This window comes from Lithobates pipiens, unplaced genomic scaffold (assembly GCF_037356315.1).
Source record: "Lithobates pipiens isolate NorthernLeopardFrog02 unplaced genomic scaffold, aLitPip1_a1.2 Scaffold_13, whole genome shotgun sequence".
In the NCBI taxonomy this organism is placed as follows: domain Eukaryota; kingdom Metazoa; phylum Chordata; class Amphibia; order Anura; family Ranidae; genus Lithobates; species Lithobates pipiens.
In genome coordinates this window covers 14,840,602-14,865,047 of record NW_027507718.1, presented here as the reverse complement: position 1 = coordinate 14,865,047, position 24,446 = coordinate 14,840,602, and the positions used below count along the sequence as shown (strand labels likewise).

The 24,446-nt window shown below is 43.4% G+C and overlaps 1 protein-coding gene across 1 annotated transcript in view; it reads right to left on the bottom strand.

The window, feature by feature from the left end:
* Positions 1 to 24,446, bottom strand: part of RASEF (RAS and EF-hand domain containing) — a 139,694-nt gene that overhangs the window by 5,069 nt on the left and 110,179 nt on the right. Inside the window, exons 12-15 of the mRNA XM_077474875.1 lie at positions 24,092 to 24,239; positions 17,832 to 17,913; positions 14,521 to 14,635; positions 1,671 to 1,790 (exon numbers count right to left, since the gene is read on the bottom strand). Coding sequence (XP_077331001.1) covers positions 1,671 to 1,790; positions 14,521 to 14,635; positions 17,832 to 17,913; positions 24,092 to 24,239 — 465 coding nt within the window. The remainder of the gene's footprint in view (positions 1 to 1,670; positions 1,791 to 14,520; positions 14,636 to 17,831; positions 17,914 to 24,091; positions 24,240 to 24,446) is intronic.

The following is a 24,446-nucleotide window of genomic DNA, read 5'->3' as shown; positions in this document are numbered from 1 at the left end:
GTGAAAGCATAAAAAAAAGAAATTTGTGCCGTGCTATCTACCTGTTATACTGCTATAACAACAGTGGTCATCCCCCTGAGGAAGATACTGAACTTCTGAAGATGCTGTCATCATTTATTGCATTGCTAAGGGAATACATTAGAATTATGGCCATTTTAGGGGGCACTGACTACATATATATAAATAGATTGGGGAGCCATGGTTCAATACCATTCAGACCATTTAGCGCCCGTGAAGTTTTCCCCTGCAAATGTTAACCTTGGAGATTAAATAAAGAGAAATGCCATAAAATAAGGAACAAGGGGCAACCTGCTGCTACCTAAATTAAGTACTCTTTTCTTAGGACAGGTATTATCATATCATTCAAAATATAAAAGTATTGTGAGCTACCTACTGAGAGTAAAAATTATATGGACAGCTGCTGGCAATAATCATGTCCGATATAGCCGTGTGAAAGCATTAAAAAAAAGACATTTGTGCCGTGCTATCTACCTGTTATACTGTTATAACAGCAGTGATTATCCCCCTGAGGAAGATATGTAATTTCCCTGTATCGACACGCGTTGGGGAGGGGACAGGACAGCGTAGGAGGCAGCTGGTCTGTCTCACAGTGGAGGAACCTATGACCTCAACAAGTTCCCAGTTTTTTAAGCTTTGCATAGAGTGGTGCACTGAGGCACCAGGCCCATGTGAGTACCCTGAATTAGGTCCTTTTGTATAATAAACGTGTGTTATAAAACGATATCACACTATCGAGCCTTCTTTCCTACTGTTTATATATGAGAAGACAGCATTATGGAGCAGCTTGTTATCCTGCAGTTATCATAGAATACAGAGGCGATTCATATCCGTGTTTTGACCGAGCTTTAATGTGAGGTCACATGCTCAGAGGTGAGCGGCTATTAGCTAAGGGTGGGGAGAACCAGAGTGTGGACACTGCAACACGTTTGATCACTTCAATCAATGTATTTACTTATTTATCATAGGCGTGCGCACAGGGTGTGCCAGGTGTGCCTGGGCACACCCTAATCACCCCATGTGGGGAAAATTCCCCCTGTTTAGATCCCTAATATTTCAACAAAGCCCCCTAATGGTTCTCCTAAAAAATATATAAAAAATAAATAAAATAAAAACAAAATTGTCAAAAATAATACAAAATAAAATAATAAAAATTAAAATGATTGACACCGTCCATTGCTCTACTGACACTGGTAATAGATGCATATACATATGTGTTTGAGCTTTGGGGTGCACACCCTAATGCAATAGACATTATTGATATATCACACCTATGATATTTATGTTTGATAAGGACTTTTATAATATTTATGTTGTACTGATGCATGTGATATATGGTCAGGACATCACAGTTTGTATGCACTATAGCACTTTATCTTTCACCTTTTGTCACTTTTTTTTTATTTATTCAGGATTTACTTTAATGAACCTGGTTTTATAAATTTTATCATATTAGTTTGATTTGTGAGATCTTAAAGGGTTTTAATAAAAAATTTTACAACAAGAATAAAGCACTATATCATCTATATTATTGCACATTTTAGTATCATATAGCACTATTGACACTTTATTTTATCACTGCTGTTATAACAGTATAATAGGTAGATTCTTAAATTCAGTTTTTCTCCTATATGTTTAACTAAGATGCTTACCATGGATAATTTTTCTCCATAACTGGTTGGTACACATTTATGTCCTTGTTCTGACAGCGTCTGTCGGAGATCGGCTTTATTTCCAACCATTATAATAGGTATGCTGTCGTTTGTTGCATCCTGCAAAATAAGCATAATTAACAAGTTCATCATGGCAGCAAATACCGTAAATATATCACACTTTCATGGCAAACTTTCTAAAATCTGAATGTTTATAAAAAATATTGTGTTGTATGATGTGCACTAGACACTTTATAAAATTCATATTATCTTCAAATATGTTGGGGGATTTTGTTACAGATATTTGTTTCAGAGGCGGTTCACACCTGCACTCACACCAAATTGTACTGGATCACGCCAAAAGTAATGCATGCACTACTTTTCAAAAAATGCACTGCACTGGATTGCACAGTACTGCAGTACCATGTAATTCGGTGCAGGCAAATGCCCTGCATTTGGGGTATCATTAGGATTGTATTTACACCCACATGGTGCGGGAAACGCGCATGGAACACGAGTATGCAGAACTGCATGCTGGTGTGAATGAGCCCTCATCTGCAAATATATATAACAAAGACTTAAACTAATTTGATACACTACAAATATCCCATAAGATACGTAATCTATGCCTGATACTGTGAAACTTTCTATAGCTTACGAAATAGTGACATGCTAGTGAGAGAAATTCCCCAAGATTATGGCGTTATCCCGCTAGGACATTTTTAGTATACAACTACAAGTGCAAGTGGCTGTCAGAGGTAGGCAGTACAGGAAGTTTAGCATGTTCATTTATATGCAAGTTAAAGGAGTCGGCTTTACAGATGCTTAAACTGGAGAGGAACATTTCAGCATTGGCTGTGTTTGAAAAAAGTGAAGTGGATGCAACAATAATCAGCAATAAAATGTGAATAGTCTGTTATAAATGGATAGCACATTGAAATAAAGTCCAGAATGAAAGTGGAATATATATATATATATATATATATATATATATATATATATATATATATATATATATATATGTATGTATGTATATATGTAGCTCCGGCTTCTGATGAGCATGTGCTATGTGTTTTTTTTCTATTTAAAATCCCTAAAGCCCCAGTTGGGTTTTAAGGGTCAATTATACCAAATTATGGTATCAGTACCAGTCTAGCTGGATTGCACTGGGTTCTGCTTGGCCACATGTGTCGCTGTCACCACTGGCAAGTGTGAGAACGCAGTTTAACTAGGAGCATTGAGTGCCATTCTTTCTTTGAACTAGCCCAGTGGGAGTGTCATCTTGCTGTGCATTCTGGGAGAGGGAACTTAAGGTACTGACATCACGAGTTTCTGGGTTCCGGTCCAGAAGATCTTTCTGTCTGTTTGGTCCTGGTCCCTCTGACCAGCTCGCATGGCCCTCATGGCCTGGGGTGTGGATCCATCCAATTCCGAGTCTCGGGGCTGGCTAGCCCGAGGCAAAGTAACTGGAAGTAGGATTCAAAGGTGGTCCGGTGCCATCTCATCTGTGGAGAGGCCCAGCAACTGGAGAAGCAACCAGGGGAGGACTCTTCGGGAGAAGGCCACACTGAAGGCTGGCTTCTCAGAAAGAGCCTGGAGGCTCAGTTGAAAGACACCAAGTGAATCTACACTCATACGGTATCGCCGGACCGGCTGCAAGATACTGGTACCGTATGATAGCTCTCTAAATTTATCTACATCCTTCAGTTACAACCAAGTTCTACATCAAGTCTGTGGCAGAGACTTTATTCAAAAGTGTTCTACATGCAAGTCTATGGCAGAGGCTTTGCTTTACTCAAACACTCGGCTGCTAGGCCTAGTGAGGTCTATCCGGTAGCTGTGAGAATCCAGTTGTGAGCGGTAATTCTCTGAATTTCTATAGTGAGAGACTTCCTATCTTTTGCAGTTCCAAGAGTACCTGAACTTCCTACCTAACACTCTACCCTTCATTGAGAGACTGTTCTGTCTACTTGTTGTCAAATAAATATCCTAAAAGTGGATCCAGTGACAGTTTCTGCAGTCTACCTCGGGAAACCCCTAGACGTACACGAGGTCAAGAGGGTAACGGTAAGCTCAATCAAACCAGCCGCTCCTTCGGGGGTCAGTGCTACATATATACGCAGTATCTCCTAAAAGTGAGAACACCCCTCACATTTTTGAAAATATTTGATTATATATTTTCAGGTGACAACACTGAAGAAATTACACTTTGCTACAATTTAAAGTAGTTAGTGTACAGCTTGTATAACAGTCTAAATCTGCTGTCCCCTCAAAATAACTCAACTCACAGCCATTAATGTCTAAACTGCTAGCAACAAAAGTGAAAATGTCCAAATTGGGAACAATTAGCCATTTTCCCTCCCTGGTGTCATGTGACTCGTTAGTGTTACAAGGTCTCGGGTGTGAATGGGGAGCAGCTGTGTTGAATTTGGTGTCATCGCTCTTACTCTCTCATACTGGTCACTGAAAGTTCAAAATGGTACCTCATGGCAAAGAACTCTGAGGATCTGAAAAAAAGAATTGTTGCTCTACATAAAGATGGCCTAGGCTATAAGAAGATTGCCGAGACCCTGAAACTGAGCTGCAGCATGGTGGCCATGGCCATACAGCGGTTTAACAGGACAGGTTCCACTCAGCACAGGCCACGCCATGGTTGACCAAAAAAGTTGAGCTTTATAGCCACAGGTTGTCTTTGGAAAATAGAAGTATGAGTGCTGCCAGCATTGCTGCAGAGGTTGAAGGATTGGGGGGAAGGGTTTCAGCCTGTCAGTGCTCAGACCATACGCCGCAAGCTGCATCAAATTGGTCTGCATGGCTGTCATCCCAGAAGGAAGCCTCTTCTAAAGATTATGTACAAGATTACATTGTACAAGATTATGTACAATGTACAGTTTGCTGAAGACAAGCAGACTAAGTACATAAATAACTGGACCCTTGTCCTGTGATCTGATGAGACCAAGATAAATTCATTTGGTTCAGATGATGCCAAGCATGTGTGGTGGCAACCAGGTGAGAAGTACAAAGACAAGTGTGTCTTGCCTACTGTCAAGCATGGTGGTGGGAGTGTCATCGTCTGGGGCTACATGAGTGCTGTCGGCACAGGGGAGCTACAGTTCCTTGAGGGAACAATAGATGCCAACATGTACTGTGACATACTAAAGCAGAACATGATCCCCTCCCTTCAGAGACTGGGCTGCAGGGCAGTACTGCAACATGATAACAACCCCAAACGCACCTCCAAGACGACCACTGCCTTGCTAAAAAAGCTGAGGGTAAAGGTGATGGACTGGCCAAGCATGTCTCCAGACTTAAACCCTATTGGGCATCTGTGGGGCATCCTCAAAACGGAAAGTGGAGGAGCGTAAGGTCTCTAACATCCACCAGCTCCGTGATGTCGTCATGGAGGAGTGGAAGAGGACTCCAGTGGCAACCTGTGAAGCTCTGGTGAACTCCATGCCCAAGAAGGGTAGGACAGTGCTGGAAAATAATGGTGGCCACACAAAATATTGACACTTGGGCCCAATTTGGACATTTTCACTTAGCAGTGTACTCACTTTTGTTGCCACTGGTTTAGACATTAATGGCTGTGTGTTGAGTCATTTTGAGGGGACAGCAAATTTACACTGTTATACAAGCTGTACACTCACTACTTTTACGTTCTAGCAAAGTGTAATTTCTTTAATGTTGTCACATGAAAAGGTATAATAAAATATTTACAAAAATGGGAGGGGTGTACTGACTTTTGTGAGATACCAGTGGTGGAATTACCAGGGTCACAACAGTTGCACTTGCAACAAGACCCTGGCATTCCGTCACTGTCGGGGGGCCATCGGGATTGCTAATCACACAGCTCTGAGCTGACAGCATCTATTTCATGTAACAGCACAGAGCCGGCATTGATAGTTTTCTCTCCCCCTCCATCCTCTCTCGTGTGGAATGAGACAGGTCACAGCCGATCTGCTCCCCCTTCTCCCCCCCCCCTCCTGCGGGAAGTGTAAGCGGGAAGTGTAAGCTCGTTAGCTTTTCACTTGACTGCCCACAGAGCACACACAGGAGAGGGGAGGGGAGAGAAGGGGGAGCAGTTCGCCTTTGTCCTGCCCTACCTACCACTCATCGCCTTTCATACCAACAACTCCTAAACCTACACTCACTTCTTGACACCTGGCGGAAACAGAACGCCACAAGGCGACAATGCACCCACTATTCCCATCCCCACAAGCTATTCTCCTGCATAGACAACCTCTTTGCCCACCGTCAGGAAATAAAAATCTCTATCAAGGAATAACTCAGTAACAATGCATCTTTAAACATACACCCCCTGATTTTATGGGAAGTCCATAAACCGGTCATCAGAGGGGTCTGTATCAGCCAAGCGTCCCACCAACGTAAGGTGAAGCGACAGCTTCAAAACCGTCTACATAAAGCCTTCTACTAGGCCTCGGAGGTCTTTTGAACCTCGCCTTCTCCGTCAACTAAACAAATCTTTGAGAAAACACGCTTAGAACTCGATCTCTTTACAGATTCGGCAGAGAAGATTCTTTGCAAATCAAAACACACTTTTTATATGAAATCAAACATACCAGACCCATTTCTGTGTGTAATGGAGCACCAGGTCCACATACACACTCCCACATTTGGGGGGAATGTCTCATAGCCCGCACCTTTTGGTCGGATGTGTTCAGGATCCTTTCCACCTTGTTCAATACTACCTTACCACCGGACCCGACAGTAGCACTCCTGAATAGCAAAACCATTGGCTTCATCAGTTCAAACTCTTACTCTTCATTACCACAGCAGCAAAACAAACTATAGCAAAAGCATGGAAATCCACCTCTCTAAAATATTTTAACAAGAAAATATAAGACTTCTGTACTTAATGTAAAATCTTACACATTTAGGTTATATATTTGCTGCTGCTTATTGGAGGTTCGGCCACTGGCAAACAGAAAAAAAAATGATGCCCAGCCCCCCTGTAACCCTGTCTATAACCAGCATGCTTCAGTTTCTGAAGAGTTGGGACCTGTGTCCCTGAATGGACTTTAGGATTTTATTGTAAGTAAAAATATGTATCTTCTATATTTTTCATGGAGGGATGCAGAAATGTCGAACATTTGTCATTTTGACAGGGGTGGGCAAGAGCCACCAGTGGATCTAAGACAAAACCAGGAGCTATCTGCAACAACCAAAAGAACCAACACCCGAATCTTAAAACAGAAGAGGTGAATTTCTCTACAATACTGGGGAACTGATCGTGATTTAAAGAAAGTCTCTAAGGATCAACCTGCAACTAACACAAGAATCACTGCCAAAGGGAGTACCTACCTACACTGAATCCACATCAGCAGAAGCTATAAGCTAAACCAACCTCCAACAGGTGAAGCATATAAATACCTGGAAGTGAAGGGAATGTTCAAGAAGGTGGAGACAACACCAAAAGGAAGCACCTTAAGTCAGAGAGACTGAAGAAAAAAAGGGAAAAGAGGCTGGAAAAAGTACCCCCCCCCCCAAAAAAAAAATGAAAGGAATGTGAAGATAGCCAGTACATATTGGCTATCAACACCGGGATACATTACGAGGTGCAGACTTGTTCACAAGGACACCCACTGGTGTAACAAGAACCTGATGATAGGGAAAAAATCCACTGCATGGCCTGGCTACCTGCTCTGGGACATGAGACTATAAATCCTTTGACCTGTCCCAAGCCAATGGAGCATCCATAGTCATGGAGCAAGGAGGATGAAATATATCACCATCCAGTAGTGTATAACATACTTGAAAAAATTGCCTCTATCAATAAGCCCTGGTGAGTGGGGCGAAACATGTCAGAGGACATGGTGAGTGGAGTGGTGCAAGGCTGAGGCTAACTTATACATTTTAACCACATAGACTGGATAGGGTTGAAAAGGCAATTTTTTTCAAGTAAACTACCTCAACAGGGTTGCAGCATGAGTTGTCTGCTGACAACACAAGGGAACACCAAACCCCCCAGCGATGGTTTCCTCCTGGCATGCAAGGAGATAACGAACACCTAAGTGCACAAATCTCTATATCCAGAAATAGGGACTACAGGATGGAGAGCACCTGCAGGCAAAGCAGTGCCTCTAAAGGGAACCATGAGAGTAATATTCTCTTAATACAACTAGGTCCAATCTGATGCAAGGCTTCAAGTACTCAAAAATCTGGGCAGCTGGTGCTAAAGAGTGCTTCATGTGGCCGGAGGTAATTGAGTCTCTGTAGGAGGACAGTCGAATAGAACCGGAGGCCAGAGATCCATTTGGTGCTTCAGAAACAGAAGGATTTTGGTTTCTCTAGGCTGAATATTGAGAAAGAGAGCCACTTGATTGTGTGAACAGTCCCCAGACTTGTAGAAGCTGGTGCGCACCTTTATGCCAAAAGTTCATTCGTAGAACTCTAGCTTGTGGACCTATGGTCTGAGTTCTGCATGGACGGGGGGGGGGGGGGGGGGGTGACTAATATACAATCCACATGTCATGGCACATCTAAAGAATAGGATGAACTTAAAATATACTTGCAATATTAATAAAAGTGTCTGCTCATGGACATTACCAAAGACTGGGTTTCCTCTTTTTGATGCTTTGCCAGGCTCTAACTGCAGCTGTCTTCAGTTGTTCTTTGTTTGTGGGTCTTTCTGCCTTTAGTTTTGCCTTCAGAAAGTGAAATGCAAGCACAATCGGGTTGAGATCAGGTGATTGACTTGGCCATTGCAGAATATTCCACTTTTTTCCTTCAAAAGCTCCTGGGTTGCTTTTGCAGTGTGTTTTGGATCATTGGCCGTCAGTACTGTGAAGCGCCGTCCAATTAACTTTGCTGCATTTGGATGAATCTGGGCTGACCGTATATCTCTAAACACTGCATAATTCAATAGGCTGCTTCTGTCTTCTGTCACATCATCAATAAACACCAATGGTCCAGTGCTACTGGAAGCCATGCATGCCAATGCAAGCACACTGCCTCCACCATGTTTTACAGATAACATTATATGCTTTGGATCATGTGTTGTTCCAAGCCTTCTGCAAATTTTTTTCTTCCTGTCATTCTGGTAAAGATTATTCTTAGTTTCAGCCGTCAAAAATTTTTTTTTCCAAAGCTGGTCTGGGTTTTTTAGATATTTTTTGGCAAAGTCTAATCTGGCTTTTCTATTCTTCAGGCATATGAATGGTTTGCACCTTGTGGTGAACCCTCTGTATTTGCTCTTGTGAAGTCTTCTCTTGATTGTAGACTTTGACAATGATATGTCCACCTCCTGGAGAGTGTCCTTTATGTGTCTGGATGTTGTGAATGGTTTTTCATTTATAGATCCTGCAATCATTAACCACTGTTGTTTTCCATGGACATCCAGGCCTTTTTATGTTGTTGAGCACACCAGTCTTCTTTCCTCAGAATGTACCAAGCTGTTGCTTTGGACACTCCTAATGTTGCTGCTATCTTTCTAATGGATTTGTTTCATTTTGAAGCCTTACAATGGCCTGTTTCACTTGCACAGACAGCATGATGTAGGTTGACAGCAATAGATTCCAAATGCAAATACCTTAGAATCAACTCCAGACCTTTCATCTGCTTAATTGATGAAGAAATAACAAAGGAGTAGCCCACACCTGGCCATGAAACAGCTTTTGATTCAATTGTTCAATTACTTTTGGTCCCTTGAAAAAGGGGGGTGACCATTCTTAAGAGCTGCAATTCCTAAACCCTTCCTCCGATTTGTATGTAAATACCCTCAAATTAAACCTGAGAGTGTGCATTTTCAGCCCATTATATAACTAGAGCTTGAATATGTTTTGGTAAATACCTGAAAAAAACTAAAATTGTGCCTGTGTCCAAATATATATGTCCTCTTACCATGGTTCCTTCCTACCCCTTACGTTGACCTTTAACCTATTTATTAATGTAAAAAGTGGCTCTCATTGGGCTTGCTTCCTTGCCCTTGCAGGTCTACCACTTTAAAGTGGCTAAACTATGTCCCTTGATATTTAAAAACATTTTCTAACTTATTGTTAAGCAGTGTTCTGATGTGAACCTCTAAATAAAGAATTGAAAAGCGAAAATCTAATTTGTATTGAAATGCGTGTTTTAGTTTTGTTTGATAGGTGGTATATAGTGGTACATATGGACATAGAGTTAGATGATAGGTAGGCATTGATGTTGGGTGAATGGATGGTGGACTGTGGGGATGAGAATATGGGATTCAGTGGTTAAGTGTATATGGGAAAGGATGTGTATTGTGGGGAGATTAGCTCATGGGGATCACCTTTTCTTGAAATGAAGGTCAGCGTACAGGAAGTTTCTTTAAAATCTGACGGGTTGCCAGCTTTATTTACAGGTGGTTTGCAAAGTCATAAAAATAAACAAAACACAAACAAATCCTTGCCGTCTGGCGCTAAACTAAAAAGTAAACTGCTCTCTATACGGGGTGGGGTTGGTCCCCATCATGCACAAAATATGAGGTACAGCAAACCTTTGTTTTCATTCCAAACAAACAGGGCTCCTCTCTCTCAGATTCCCTTCTGAGTCTCAGGCCAGAGCACTGCTGTGCTCTCTTACTGGTCATTTAAAGTCCGCCTGAGCATGGACTCAATTGGACCACAAGACCCGGACCGGAACCAAGCCTGCCACAGAGGCTCGAAATATCCGGGACAGATTCGGCTCAGTCTCTGACAATAGAACAAATGCGAGGTGAAATATGCCGATTATCAATGACCTCACCTCGCATACCGTCACAGTATAAATGTGCATGCATATAGATGCATGTCTATGGATACTAAGTTGGTGTATGCGCATGTGGAGTGGCACTTGGTGTTATTGTCTGGATAAAGATGAGAGGGTGCATATCAAGATGGATGCATGTGCGGATATTGTATGTATATTTATGTGGAAGAGGTAGTGTGATGTGGTGGTCTGTGGAAGTTAAGATGTGTGTTTAGGTGGGAAGGTGAATGCATATATGGCGGTGTCATTTGATTGTTACAATATGGGCAGGGAGGGTTGGTCACTAAGGATGAGCCGAACACCCCCTGGTTTGGTTCGCACCAGAATATTCAAACTGGCAAGAAATTCGGAAGAACACACAAACACCGTTAAAGTCTATGGGACACGAGCATGAAAAATCATAAGTGCACATTTTAAAGGCTTATATGCAAGTTATTCACATAAAAAGTGTTTGGGGACCCAGGTCCCGCCCCAGGGGACATGTATCAATGCATTTTTTGTTTTCTAAAACAGTCGTTTTTTCAGGAGCAGTGATTTTTTTTAATGGTTAAAGTGAAACAATAAACAATAAATAAACAATAAACTTTTGATTTTTCATGTTAGTGTCCAATAGACTTTAACAGTGTTCTGGCGGCTTTGGAATTTCCCCCGAACAACGCATAATGTTTGGTGTTCGCCAAACATCCATAACAACCATTCGCCCATCGCTATTGGTCACATATACTGTATAGTTATGTTAGTCTTGTGGCTGATTTGAAGTGTGGATCTTTAGAGATGTAAGGGATCACTGGGTCTGATCTTTGACGACTGATGATGGCAATGTATTTGAGGTAGGATGTTTGCTTTATCTAAACCCCTATATGGTTTTTGTGGTCTATAGGTAAACCTGGCTGGGCACCTCGGAAGCATTTAAATACTGGTTAGATACGCTGCCATAACCCTTGATGTAGTGGTAGTTTAACATAGAAGATTTGTTTTGTTTGCGAATGACCATCATAAGACTTCAAATTTCTCCCAGTTAAGGATAGGGGGTATTTTGTGGGAGTCTAATCTTTTAGTTTAATCCCCCTCCTTTCTTTTCATTTTTTATTTTAAAGTGAATGAAATCATGTTACTTGTGACAGCGCAGTTGACATGACATTGTGCATCTTCCTGTTCTCTTAATGCATGGTTGAATAAATATATATTTTTGTTCAGCCTCATACTTTAATGGTCCTGTCAAAAATCTCTTATCGTGTATGTCTTTTTCATAATGGCTTTTTAACATCTATTTTATTATCTATGGTGTTTAAATAATGGCATATAAATAAAATATAAATATTGTTTGTACTGAAAGTGTATTTCTTTTCCCTGAAGTCCTATGAGGAAGCGGGTATGGCCCATGAAATGTGTTGAGGTGGACGGGGACCCCATATACTGTATATATTTCTATCATACACAGATGAATGGAATATGATACGATAAGATACATGTAAGACTGGTAACATAGGAGGTGTCCCATATGAATTCAGGGTTTTGCAGATGGACAAGATACATTTTATTTAAATGTCTATGTATGTTTTTTTTTATTTTGATAGTGAACTTTGTAAAAACATTTAACATTTAACTTTGTAAAAACATTTGTTTGTTATCCATAAGCACCGTAAGAATCTTTATCAATGTATATAGGATGTGGCGTTTTAACATTGGCCCCACTGCCTTTTTTTAAAGTGGAGTGGAAGTTAGGTTCAGAAAATCTGTGACTATGCACTGCTAAGGCAGAAGAGGTAGAGGGATGGGGCTCCTCTGATCCTAGAGTGGATCTTCTGCATTGTGGTATAATCCTTCTGTGGCTGACCAAGAGGTTGGCAATTGACAATGTCAGGAACCAGTCCAAGGATAACATGTCCCTCAAAGCCAGGGTGCTCTACCCATTTGGTACAGGCATTGGTCTTATGCCAGAAGTTTGTAATAAGCCATTAAAGAAAAAGGCTTTAGATGTCTACTTCAATTATTCCATAATGTGGGGACCTACCCAGTGATGGAAGGATTCTCTATAAGGAGCTAAATTCATTTTTATGTGGTTAAACAGAAGAATCATCACCAACACAGAACGGAGGGCCAAACCAGTTGACTCAAACTGGGATCTAAATAGCAAATTGAACTACTTATTAGTGAAGTCCCAATGGTAAGTATATCTTCTACCCGTCTGGTGGTTTCTCTGTTAACATGCATCACATAAACGTTCACATTTTTATTTATTTTTTGACTGAAGAAAAAAATAGAAGTGAGCAAAAAATATAGTTAGGCATTTTCTCATTAGAGCTGAGGAAATAGGTATACAACCTCCTAGGATACTAGCAAAAAAAAATGACAATTAGGGGTGGGGTCACGTGGGAGATTTTTATTCCTGTTTGCTGTCCATAGCTCCTGGAGCATAAAAAACCCATCTAAGGATTTCCACGTTCTTGTGATCCTCAATGGATGATAAAGAACTAGTGAATCAAAGGATATAGACCTGAAACTGGCATGACTTGAAACTGTGGATTACTAAAAAGCAAAGATGTAACAGTGTTGCAAAGGCTGTGAGGGGAAACTATGATCTTAAGGCAATGAAAAAAACAAAACAATATTCAACAACAAAATAATTCAGCCTTATTAGATAAATAAACTGACATATGTGGGCAGGGCCGCTATAAGGGGGTACAGCCCATACTCTTGTATGGGGCCCCAGCGTCTGGACGGGCCCGACTGGCAGGAATATGAGAAGGCAGGGGCGGGTGCAGAGGAACTCAGTCGCTGCTCCTGTATGTGTGTGAGTCGGCAGGCTGCTGCTCTGTCATGAGTTGACATCTGGCTCTTTGCTGCCACCTCTGGTCATTTCCTGCACGTGCGTCCCTCTGCATGGGACTAGGACTACCTAAGGGCTGTTGTGCGGGGGGGGGGGGGGGCTGGATGGGTGACTGTGTACATGCTTGTGTGTGTATATTTCTCTGTGTGTACATGTCTCTGTGTGTGTGTACACGTCCCTGTGTGTGTACATGGTACATGCCTGTGAGTGCGTACATGTCTTGTGTGTGTACATGCCTGTGTGTGTGTGTACATGCCTGTGTGTGTGTATACATGCCTGTGTGTATACATGCATGTTTGTGTGCATGCCTGTGAGTGCATAAATGTCTTGTGTGTGTATATGCCTGTGTGTGTGTACATGCCTGTGTGTGTACATGCCTGTGTGTGTGTACATGCCTGTGAGTGTGTACATGTGTCCAAAGACATGCAGGTAGGTTAATTGGCTTCTGTCCAAAATTGGCCCTAGTATATGAATGGGGACCTTGGGGGGACCTTGGATTGTGGGTTCCTTGAGGGGAGGGAATGGCGTGAGTGTGCAATGTACAGGGATAGGGACAATTGTAGACATTCACTCAGGTTGAACCGGATGGACTGGTGTCTTTATTCAACCTTACTAACTATGAAACTATGAAACTATGTGTGTATATATGCCTGTTTGTGTACATGCCTGTGTGTATACATGGCTCTGTATGTGTACATTTCTTGTGTGTGTATATATGCTTCTGTGTGTGTACGTGCATGTCATATATACACATGAGATTGGTGCTGGGAGCATACGGATGTGAGGGGGGCTGAGGGCATACAGGTGTGAAGGGGGCTGAGAGCATACATGTGTGAGGGGGCTGAGAGCGTACATGTGTGAAGGGGGCTGAGAGCGTACATGTGTGAAGGGGGATGAGAGCGTACATGTGTGAAGGGGGCTGACAGCGTACATGTGTGAAGGGGGCTGAGTGCGTACAGGTGTGAGGGGGGCTGAGTGCGTACAGGTGTGAGGGGGCTGAGGCACTGAAGGACTTGGTGGGATGGCTAGTGGGCAGATTTGGTGGGACGGCCAGTGGACCCTGGGGAATGTTGGTGGTCAGGCTGGGGGGGGGGGGTATGGGGCCAGGCCTAAAGCTGTATAAGGGGCCCCACAAATTCTGATGGCTGCCCTGAATGTGAGAATACTTACAGACTAGCACTGTGAAAATACAGTACAGAGAAGACTCTACATATACAGTATATGACAAACATAACAAAAGCAATACTTTGTTTTTCATAGCTCTTACTATAAATGTAGAATTCTTTAGATTACCTCAATCATATCTATCCATTCCCTCACATTCAAAAAGCTCTTCTCACAAGTCACATCGTACAAAAGGAGGACTCCGTCGGCCCTTCTAAAATAAGACTTTGCAATGCTTCTAAATCTAGAATACAAAATATAAACACATCAGTTAATTGTATATTTCCCTTCATTCATTTCTTAATTATTTCTTTTTAATCAGTGAAAGAAAATGTTAATTTTCAAAAACGTCCCCTGCACATTACTGAACTACCACACATTTCCTAACTTTTGGGTATGCACATTAGATGACTGCTATAAGTAAAATAATTTCATGATATACAATGCTGTGAAAAAGTATTTGCCCTTTTCTGATTTTTTTTTTTTTGCATATCTGTCACACTTAAATGACTCAGATCAAACTAATTTTATTATTACACAAAGATAACTCAAGTAAATACAACATGCAGTTTTTAAATGATGGTTTAATTTATTAAGGCAAAAAGCTGTCCAAACTTGCCTGGCTTTATGTGAAAAAGTAATTGCCCCCCAAACCTAATAACTGATTGTGCCACTCTTGGCAGCAACAACGGCAATCGAGCATATGCGATAACTGGCAATGAGTCTTTCACATTGCTATGGAACAATTTTGGCCCACTCTTTTTTGCCGAATTGTTTTAATTCAGCCACATTGGAGGATTTTCCAGCATGAACGGCCTGTATAAGGTCATGATACAGCATCTCAATTGGATTTAAGTCTGGGCACTGACTAGTCCACTCCAAAACCTAAATTTTGCTTTGTTTGAACCATTTGGAGCTTGACTTGCTGTTGTGTTTCGGATCATTGTCCTGCTGCATAATCCACGTGCACTTGAGCTTGAGGTCACAAACTGATGGGTGGACATTCTCCTTTGGGATTTTCTGGTAGAGCTCAGAAATCATGGTTCCATCAATTATGGTAAGTCGTCCAGGTCCTGAAGCTGCAAAGCAGCCCCAGACCATCATGCTACCACCACCATTTCTGACTGTCGGTATGATGTTCTTGTTATGAAATGCTGTATTAAAAAAGTTACATTTTTGTCTCATCAGTCCACAGAATATTTGCCTAAAAGTCTTGGGGATAAATCAAGATTTTTTTTGGTAAATTTGAGATGAGCCTTTGTGTTCTTTTTGGTCAGCAGTGGCTTTGGCCCTGGAACTCTCCCATAGATGCCATTTTTGCCCTGTATCTTTCTTTTTGTTGAATCATGAACATTGATCTTACCTGAGGCAAGTGAGACCTGCAGTTCTTTAGATGTTGTTTTGGGTTCTTTTATGACCTCCTGGATGAGTTGGCGTCATGCTCTTGGAGTAATTTTTGTAGGCCGGCCACTCGTGGGAAGGTTCACTCCTGTTCCAAGTTATCTCTATTTTTGAATAAAGACTCTCCCTGTGGTTCACTTGCTTTCCAAAGCCTTAGAAATGGCTTTGAAACCCTTCCTAGACTGATTCATGTACATTACTTATAATCTGTTCTTGATTTTTTTTTAGATTGTGGCATGATGTGTGGCTTTTTGTAATCTGTTAGCATGCTTCACTTTGTCAGACAGCTTCTATTTATGTGATTTCTTGCTTTAACAGGTCTGGCAGTAATCAGACCTGGGTGTAGCAAGTGAAATTTAACTCAGCTTTCCAAAAAATTGTGGTTAATCACAGTTCATTCATGATTCAGCATGGGAGGCGGCAATTACTTTTTCACATAGGGCCAGGCAGGTTTGAACAGATTTTTCCCTTAATAAATGAAATAATAATTAAAAAACTGCATCTTGGAGTTACTCTGGTTATCTTTGTGTAATCTAAAACATTTTTGATGAGCTGAATCATTTAAGTGTGAGAAATATGCAAAAAAAAAAAAATCAGGAAGGGGGCAAATACTTTTTCACAGCACTGTATATGACATGGTCTTTGCTAACATCTATGATTATGGTAAGGTATACTAACGGGGTGGATATTTCAGTTTATGACATTAGGTCATACTGTTTTGGCATTGTGTATATCTATTTAGCACCCCCTAGCTAGTGTACTAGATTTTTTGTTGTTAATGTGGGTAAAATGTGGCTTGACTGTTTTTTTTTTCTGGGTCAGGGTGAGTGACTCACGGGCAGAATCTCTGATATCTCTCCCTACTTCTAAACAACTTGGAGAAGATTCTAGAACAATGGGATTGGAAGAGCAGCCTGTAGTCTTCATGAGGGCCCTGACCAATCCCCAACAGATGGGTAGGCAGGGGGCAGACTCAGGGTCAGCCCAGCTGGGACAGTGGAGTTTGAGTGGAAAATGGAGATGGAGTGTTAGGAGGCTGTCAGAGACCCTTGAGGGTAGCCCCCTAGTCCGGGGGGGGGGGGTGACCTCAGGTCTGGGAGCTTGGGTGCAGAAGGGACCCTCTTCATGACACACAGAGGTGTCCTGACCAGTGGCATGGGAGCAGCTGTGAGGACAGCAGGAGGAGGACACTGCCAAGCAAATCTCCAGGGAGGTAGTCAGGTGGGCTGGTGAATGTCACAGTGGGGGAGGACTGAGAGGCAGCCTGAGAGAACTGGGTGAGAGCAGTCTGAGATGGATATAGAGTCAGTCTGAGAGGACTGTGGAAGTTTAGCCAAAAAGGGCTGGAGAAAGGGGCAGCTGCAGCCAGGTGGGCTGGCAGTGCCTGAAGAGATGGTTCTGGGATCAGTAGCCACAGAAGGACACCTGGGCACTAAGACTTTGCTACACTACCAAAGGGGCCTGGAGTCATTGCCTGCAAAGGGCATTTGCTACTAAACTGACTGAGCCTTGTTGTCAGATAAAATTACAGTGTGCCATCTGGTCCTGGGAGTTGTAGTGCTTAGAACAAGTGTTGTGCCGGAGGAAGCTGAGGGGTGTAAATAGCAGTGATGGCTGGTGTTTTTTTGGGGGGTGGCAAACAATCACACCCCCCTCCTCCCGCGTGGCCAGTGGCGGCGCCTCAAGCCCACCATTTTTTGAAGCCTATTAGCGCCCCTTGGCTCTAATCACATGATTAAAAAAACACCCCCCCATTGGAATCCGTGCCCTGTATGTAGATCAGGGGTTGGGACGCATGGATGGGGGGGCGGCACCCGTGCGCCCCTAATGTACGTGCTGCCACTGGTAAATAGTCTGTACAGGTGAAGTTTGTCCTTGAAAAGTTCTGTTAAAGTCAAGTGGGCATCCCATATTACCCTTTTCCCCATCCGAGTTAAACCCCCTAATGATCCCTTTACACTTATGGCTCCTTAGGGGGCTGCGCATCTATTATAATGATTCAAGTATGATTACGAAGGACAAAAGGCCAGATTTCATACCTTTCCTGACCTGCTGTATCCCAAAGCTGCAGTAATGTTGGCTCTCCATCTACTACGAGGGTCTTCATTTGAAAATCCACTCCTTTTTCCAACACAAAAATTGTGGTTAATCTCTATTTATACAACAATATTACAACTTATAGTAAGTTCCCCTAAATCATAACAGTTCTAAAATATTAACTTGAAATATTGTACAATAGTCAGTAAAATAATGGATGAGCCAGGCAGACTGTTGTATAACATGCAGTAAACAAAAAAAAAAATCTAAAAAGATAAAGATAAAACCTGTGAATATTTAAGCTCTGATGTTTAAACTACAAATTATGTGTAGGCTGCAGATAAATATTTTAAGGTTTAAGAAGAAACTAAAAATGAATTACTGCAAATGAAAGGGATAGATGAAAAGCAGTATTCATAGTATAACATCCAACCACCAGCTTAACAACAATCCAGCTTGAGGCTCCGTGCACAGTAGCGTTTTTTAAGCTCCTAGAAGCTATTAGCATTTTTTCTGTTCCTAGAAGCTAAATAGTGTTATCCTCTGTGTCCATGCATACTACTTTAGGCTATTAGCGTTTTTCAAGCTTCAGCATCTAGGAACAGCAAAAAAAAAACAAAACACTTCTAAACACCACTAAAGCGCTCTCAACTGCTTTTCTTGATCATACATCACGGGATACAGGAGCTTCATTACATAGTAGTAGTAGTAGTAGGTTATATAGGCACCTCTGGTGATTGGACACTGGTTAACCCCAATTAAGGAGAATTCCTCCCCTATATAACCCCTCCCATATGGGAGGCACCTCAGTTTTTCGCCAGTGTCTATGGTGGTTGGTCACGTAAAACTTTAGCTCTGTGCAGGTCCCTGCGGGGGCCTAAGGGCTACAACAAACCGGATCCATATCTCGGCCGATATTTGACTCCCAGGATGATATGGTACCCGGGCCTCGTCAGCCGAAGAAACAAGGTTTGGCCTGTAAGTCCTCTCCTATTGGAAGACTGGGCTCTGGGAAAACCAGACTTGGTGTACTGTTTACACAGAGCGCACAAAAGTTTCTGGCAGAGTCTTTTACAGGTAGGAGGCTCTTCCGAGAAAGAGCCCCAGATAAACCTGAAGGTTGGCTAACACTGCCTGCCGTGATGGGTGAAGGCTGGAATTTGTCTGTTTCAGCAATTCCTGCGGCGAGGACAGGTAAGGGAAGTTAATCCTATATATATAATTATATGATGGATTTCTTCATTTTGAGTAGTTGTATGTCTTACCTGGTTTCCACCACTAGAGGGAGTAAGAGCAGCCTGATGCATACTCACATGCCTTTCCGTACACACGCTCAGTGAAGCCTGGTTCTCCAGCTGTCTCACGTCTCCACTACAGTCCCTGCCACAATAGAGGTAATACAGGGGTCCCACGTAGTCTGGGGTTCCCACGCAGCTCCGATGGAGTTTTCCTTTCCACCCTGGATTCCGCGGTCATCGTGCACACGCGCACGTGCACGCGCGCCGAGCACGCTCCCAGCCTAATGGAGGAGGGGGGAGTGTGGTTGTGAGCCATGCACGTCAGTGTGCACGCCGTTGTACTGCGCAGGCGCCAGGCGGCAGTTTTAAAAAGCCCAGAGCATCAGGGGGCTGTAAGTGGAGACACAGGAGCTGTGGGCAGTAAGCATCCCAGGGGATTGGATCCAGGCAAACCTTAGACACCTTCATTTTACTCAGCATCAGGTTGTGCAGTTTAAGCATATATATTTATTGTGAGACTTTAAGCACAACAGTGATTGCACTTTGTACTAGTACCTCTGCTTTGTAGCTTAGGACTATGTCTCCCCGTAAGAGGGTCTCAGGGGGAGGTAACAAGAGCACTGGTAAATCACCGCCTAGGTCCAGGGGTTCTAAAAGTGCCTGTAAGTTACCATCCCCCCCCTGCAAGACTGGAGCCAGCCTCTCAGGATGAGTCAGTGCCCCTGTCAGGTTTTGCAGCCTCTCCTAATGTGTCAGCCCCGGTAAGAAAAAAACCTGACTTGTCCCTTGGATAATGCGCAGGTATTTAAAGATCCAACTGATAAGAAGCTGGAAACCTTATTAAAAGCCTCCTTTTCCATGACTAGCGCTGTAGTGCAACCTACAGTCGCAGCCGTGGGGTTGTGTCAGTTCCTCAAGGAACAGGTTAAGCAGATGCTTGGGCTCCTTCCCAGTGAGGAAGTAGAGAATTATGCAGAAATACCTCATATTCTGTGTTTCATGATTGATGCGATTTTGGATTCTGTCCAACAAGCATCACGTTTGTCTCTCATGTTGGTACACATGCGAAGGGCCCTATGGCTAAAGAATTGGGCAGCTGAGCTGTCATGCAAGAAGCATTTGATTGGGTTCCCGTTTAAAGGGGAACGTTTGTTTGGAGAAGAATTAGACAAATTCGTCCAAAAAATTTCAGGAGGTAAATCTACTCTCCTTCCAGTCAAAAGGAGCAAACGTCCTTCATTTAAGCATGCTCTCTCTCCCGGAGCATCAAGCTCTAAGCAGTGGCGACGGCATTCTCAACCCTCCTCTACAGGAAAGGCTCAGGGCCGGGATCAGGGGCAGAAAAAGACTTGGGGGTGAAAGCTTGCCAAGCAGAGCCCAAAAGCTTCCTTGTGAAGGGGCGCTCCTGCTCCCGCTCGGGTGAGTGGGGGGAAGGCTCCTGCAGTTTGCAGGAGCCTGGCAGGAAGAGATCCGGGACAAGTGGGTGATTTCTTCGGTATCTCTGGGCTACAGGCTACAGTTTCAGGAGATTCCACCTTCTCACTTTCTAAGGTCAATGATCCCCAGGGATCTAGTAAAGCAAAAACCGCTATTTCTGGCCTTAGATCCCTTACTATCCCAGGGGGTGATAGTAGAAGTGGACCCAAAAGAACAGGGTTCAGGGTTTTACTCGAATCTCTTCACCGTTATGAAGCCAAATGGAAGTGTCAGACCTATCCTAGATCTGAAGGATCTGAACCGGTTTTTACGCATCCGGTCCTTCCGAATGCAGTCAATCCGCACTGTGGTCTCCTCCCTGCAAGGGGGAGAGTTTATGGCATCAATAGACATCAAGGATGCATATCTCCATGTGACAATTTTTCCCTCACACCAAAAATTTCTAAGGTTCGCGGTAGAGCAGCGCCATTTTCAATTTGTGGCCTTGCCGTTCGGGCTTGCTACAGCCCCTCGAGTCTTCACAAAGATTCTGGACCCTCTCTTGGCAAACCTAAGAGCTCAGGGTATAGCCGTCATGGCTTATCTAGACGACTTGCTTCTCATAGAGAAAACAGTAGCATTCCTGAACCACAGCATTACCAGAACGCTAGAACACCTGGAACGCCTAGGTTGGATTATAAACCTAGAAAAGTCATCCCTACAGCCTGCCACCAGGTTGGAATACCTGGGTATGATCATCGACACCGCTCAGGGCAAGGTGTTTCTTCCAAGGCCAAAAGCATTGGCCATTGGGGATCTGGTGCGCCTAATTCTGGGCAGGAAATCTTCCCCCATTCGATTGTGCATGAGACTGTTAGGGAAAATGGTCGCCTCCTTTGAGGCCGTCCCATTCACCCAGTTCCACTCAAGGCCTCTGCAAAGATGCATCCTTGCGGCTTGGAACAGGAAGCCCCAATCCTTGGATCTTCCTATGCGTCTATCCCCAGGGACACGCAAGAGTCTCGTCTGGTGGTTACAAACCAAGAATTTGCTGAAGGGCAAAACTTTTCTTCCTCTTCCATAGAAGATTATCATGACAGATGCCAGCCTGACAGGCTGGGGAGCAGTGTTGGAGGAGACGTGCTTACAGGGGAAATGGTCTGCGATCGAGAAGCTATTGCCCATAAATATCTTGGAGATCCGAGCAGTTTATATGGCTCTCATAAAGTGGTCTTACAGACTACGAGGTCTCCCTGTTCGGGTTCAGTCCGACAATGCCACAGCAGTGGCCTATATCAATCACCAGGGTGGTACCAGGAGTCTGGTTGCGCAAAAAGAGGTGAATCGCATACTTGTCTGGGCAGAAAAGCATGTTCCGTGTCTTCCTGCAGTCTTCATTCCAGGAGTGGAAAATTGGCAGGCGGAGTTTCTGAGCCGCCAGCAGTTGTGCCCAGGAGAATGGGCTGTGCACCCCGACGTGTTTCGGAACATATGTCACAGGTGGGGTACTCCAGACGTAGATCTGTTTGCATCCAGGTTCAACAGAAAACTGGACAATTTTGTGTCAAGGACAAGAGATACACTTGCTCAGGGGTCAGATGCTCTGACAGTTCCCTGGGATCAGTACAATCTGATCTATGCCTTCCCCCCGAGCCCGCTTCTGTCGCGGTTCCTGGGAAGAGTCAAGAGGGAGACAAAATCGGTCCTTTTGGTGGCCCCGGCTTGGCCCAGGTGACCGTGGTACTCAGAGATGATGAAGTTGGCAGTAGGCAGGCCATGGATCCTCCCTCTCCTCAGCCAGATCTGCTCTCACAGGGTCCAATTTCCCATCCTGCTTTACACAGTCTGAATTTGACGGTTTGGCTGCTGAGACCCACATTCTGAGAGACCGTGGCCTTCCGGGGCCAGTCCTTTCTACTCTGGTCAATGCCAGAAAGCCGGCCTCCAGGCTTATTTATTACAAAATCTGGAGGGCATATGTTTCCTGGTGTGAACTCAGGAAATGGCATCCTAGAAAGTATGTCATTAGCATGAACTTGGCCTTTCTCCAGTCAGGCCTAGAAATTAATTTGGCCATAAGCACTATCAAGGTTCAGATTTCGGCCCTGTCAGTGTTTTTTCAGAAGCCACTTACATCGCATTCCCTGGTGCAGGCTTTCTTCCAGGGGGCCATGTGGATAAGACCGCCAGTCAAACCTCCGGTATGCCCATGGGATCTGAATTTGGTTCTCTCGGCTTTGCAGGGGCAACCATTTGAACCTTTGCATCTGGCTTCATTAGTTTTCCTGACTAAAAAATTGGTTTTCTTAGTAGCCATAGCCACGGCTAGAAGAGTATCAGAGCTAGCAGCTCTTTCCAGCAAGGAGCCATATCCAATTATTCATAAGGACCGGGTGGTCATGCGTCCCAACAGGTCCTTTCTATCTAAGGTGGTTTCGGGATTCCATATGAATCAAGACGTAATCCTACCATCCTTTTTTCTGGACCCACAGTCCGCAGAAGAAGAATCTTTGCACACTTTGGATGTGGTTAGAGCAATCAGCATATATCTTCAAGCAACTGCTCGGATAAGGAAAACTGATTGCTTGTTTATTTTGCCGGAAGGGCCAGGCGGCGTCAAAATCCACTCTCTCAAGGTGGATTAGACAGGTTATTTCTCAACCCTATAGTGTTAAAGGGAAAATCCCTCCTTTTCGAGTGAAAGCGCACTCTACTAGGGCTGTAAGTGCTTCTTGGGCAGTGCATCACCAGGCCTCCCTGGCTCAGATCTGTAAGGCTGCAACTTGGTCATCAGTCCACACATTCACCAGATTCTATCAGGTGAATGTCAGAGGGCAAGAGGATATCGCCTTCGGGCGCAGTGTACTGCAGGCTGCAGTTTAGGTCCTCCGGTCCCTGGCGGTCTATAATTATGATCTGTGTCTCCCTCCCCTCAATCTGAGCATTGCTTTGGGACATCCCACTATGTAATGAAGCTCCTGTGTCCCGTGATGTATGATCAAGAAAATGGGATTTTTATATACAGCTTACCTGTAAAATCCTTTTCTTGAGAGTACATCATGGGACACAGGGCTCCCGCCCCTCTTGGGTTTTATGTGGTTTCTTATTGCTTTGCTACAAAACTGAGGTGCCTCCCATATGGGAGGGGTTATATAGGGGAGGAATTCTCCTTAACTGGGGTTAACCAGTGTCCAATCACCAGAGGTGCCTATATAACCCACTACTACTACTACTATGTAATGAAGCTCCTGTGTCCCGTGATGTACTCTCAAGAAAAGGATTTTACAGGTAAGCTGTATATAAAAATCCAATTTTTTCAAGCGTTTTTTTTTTCTTCATGTACTGTAAACATGTGCATAAAACGCTAATGCTCCTAAATGTCCCTAAAAGCTTCTAAAAGCTACTAAAACACTACTATAAGCCGGTACAAAAACACTATCATCAGCATTTTTCTCCAGTGTTTTTAGAGCTTATAAAAAAATGCTAGTGTGCATAAATCCTGAAAATAGTTACTTTATAACTGCAGAAATGCATTATGCCACCATAACCTTAATGAATGTTCTTTAGTTTTAATATAACAATGGAAATACATCATGGTTTTGACATACCCAAAGTAGCACTTGTGTTGCCTCGAAATTCATTTTTACAAAGTCTCATGAGAAAACTAGACTTTCCAACAGCAGCGTCTCCAGCAAGGACTATCTTGTATGCTTTCTCTGTGCTTGGAAACTTGCTCATTCGATTCTCTGCATCTACCTAAAAAAAATGTCCTTTTTATTATATGTCATAATTATTTTTTATATAACCAAATACAAAAAAATTTATAAATCAGGCGGGGGGTGCAACAGTCCCACATTTGTTAATTTTCTATAGCTGGAATGAAAGAAGACACCTCCGCCTTGTATGTTTTTTGGTTTAGCAACAAGCGGGCCCCAGTGGGTTCAAGCATAGGCAGAGGTCTCA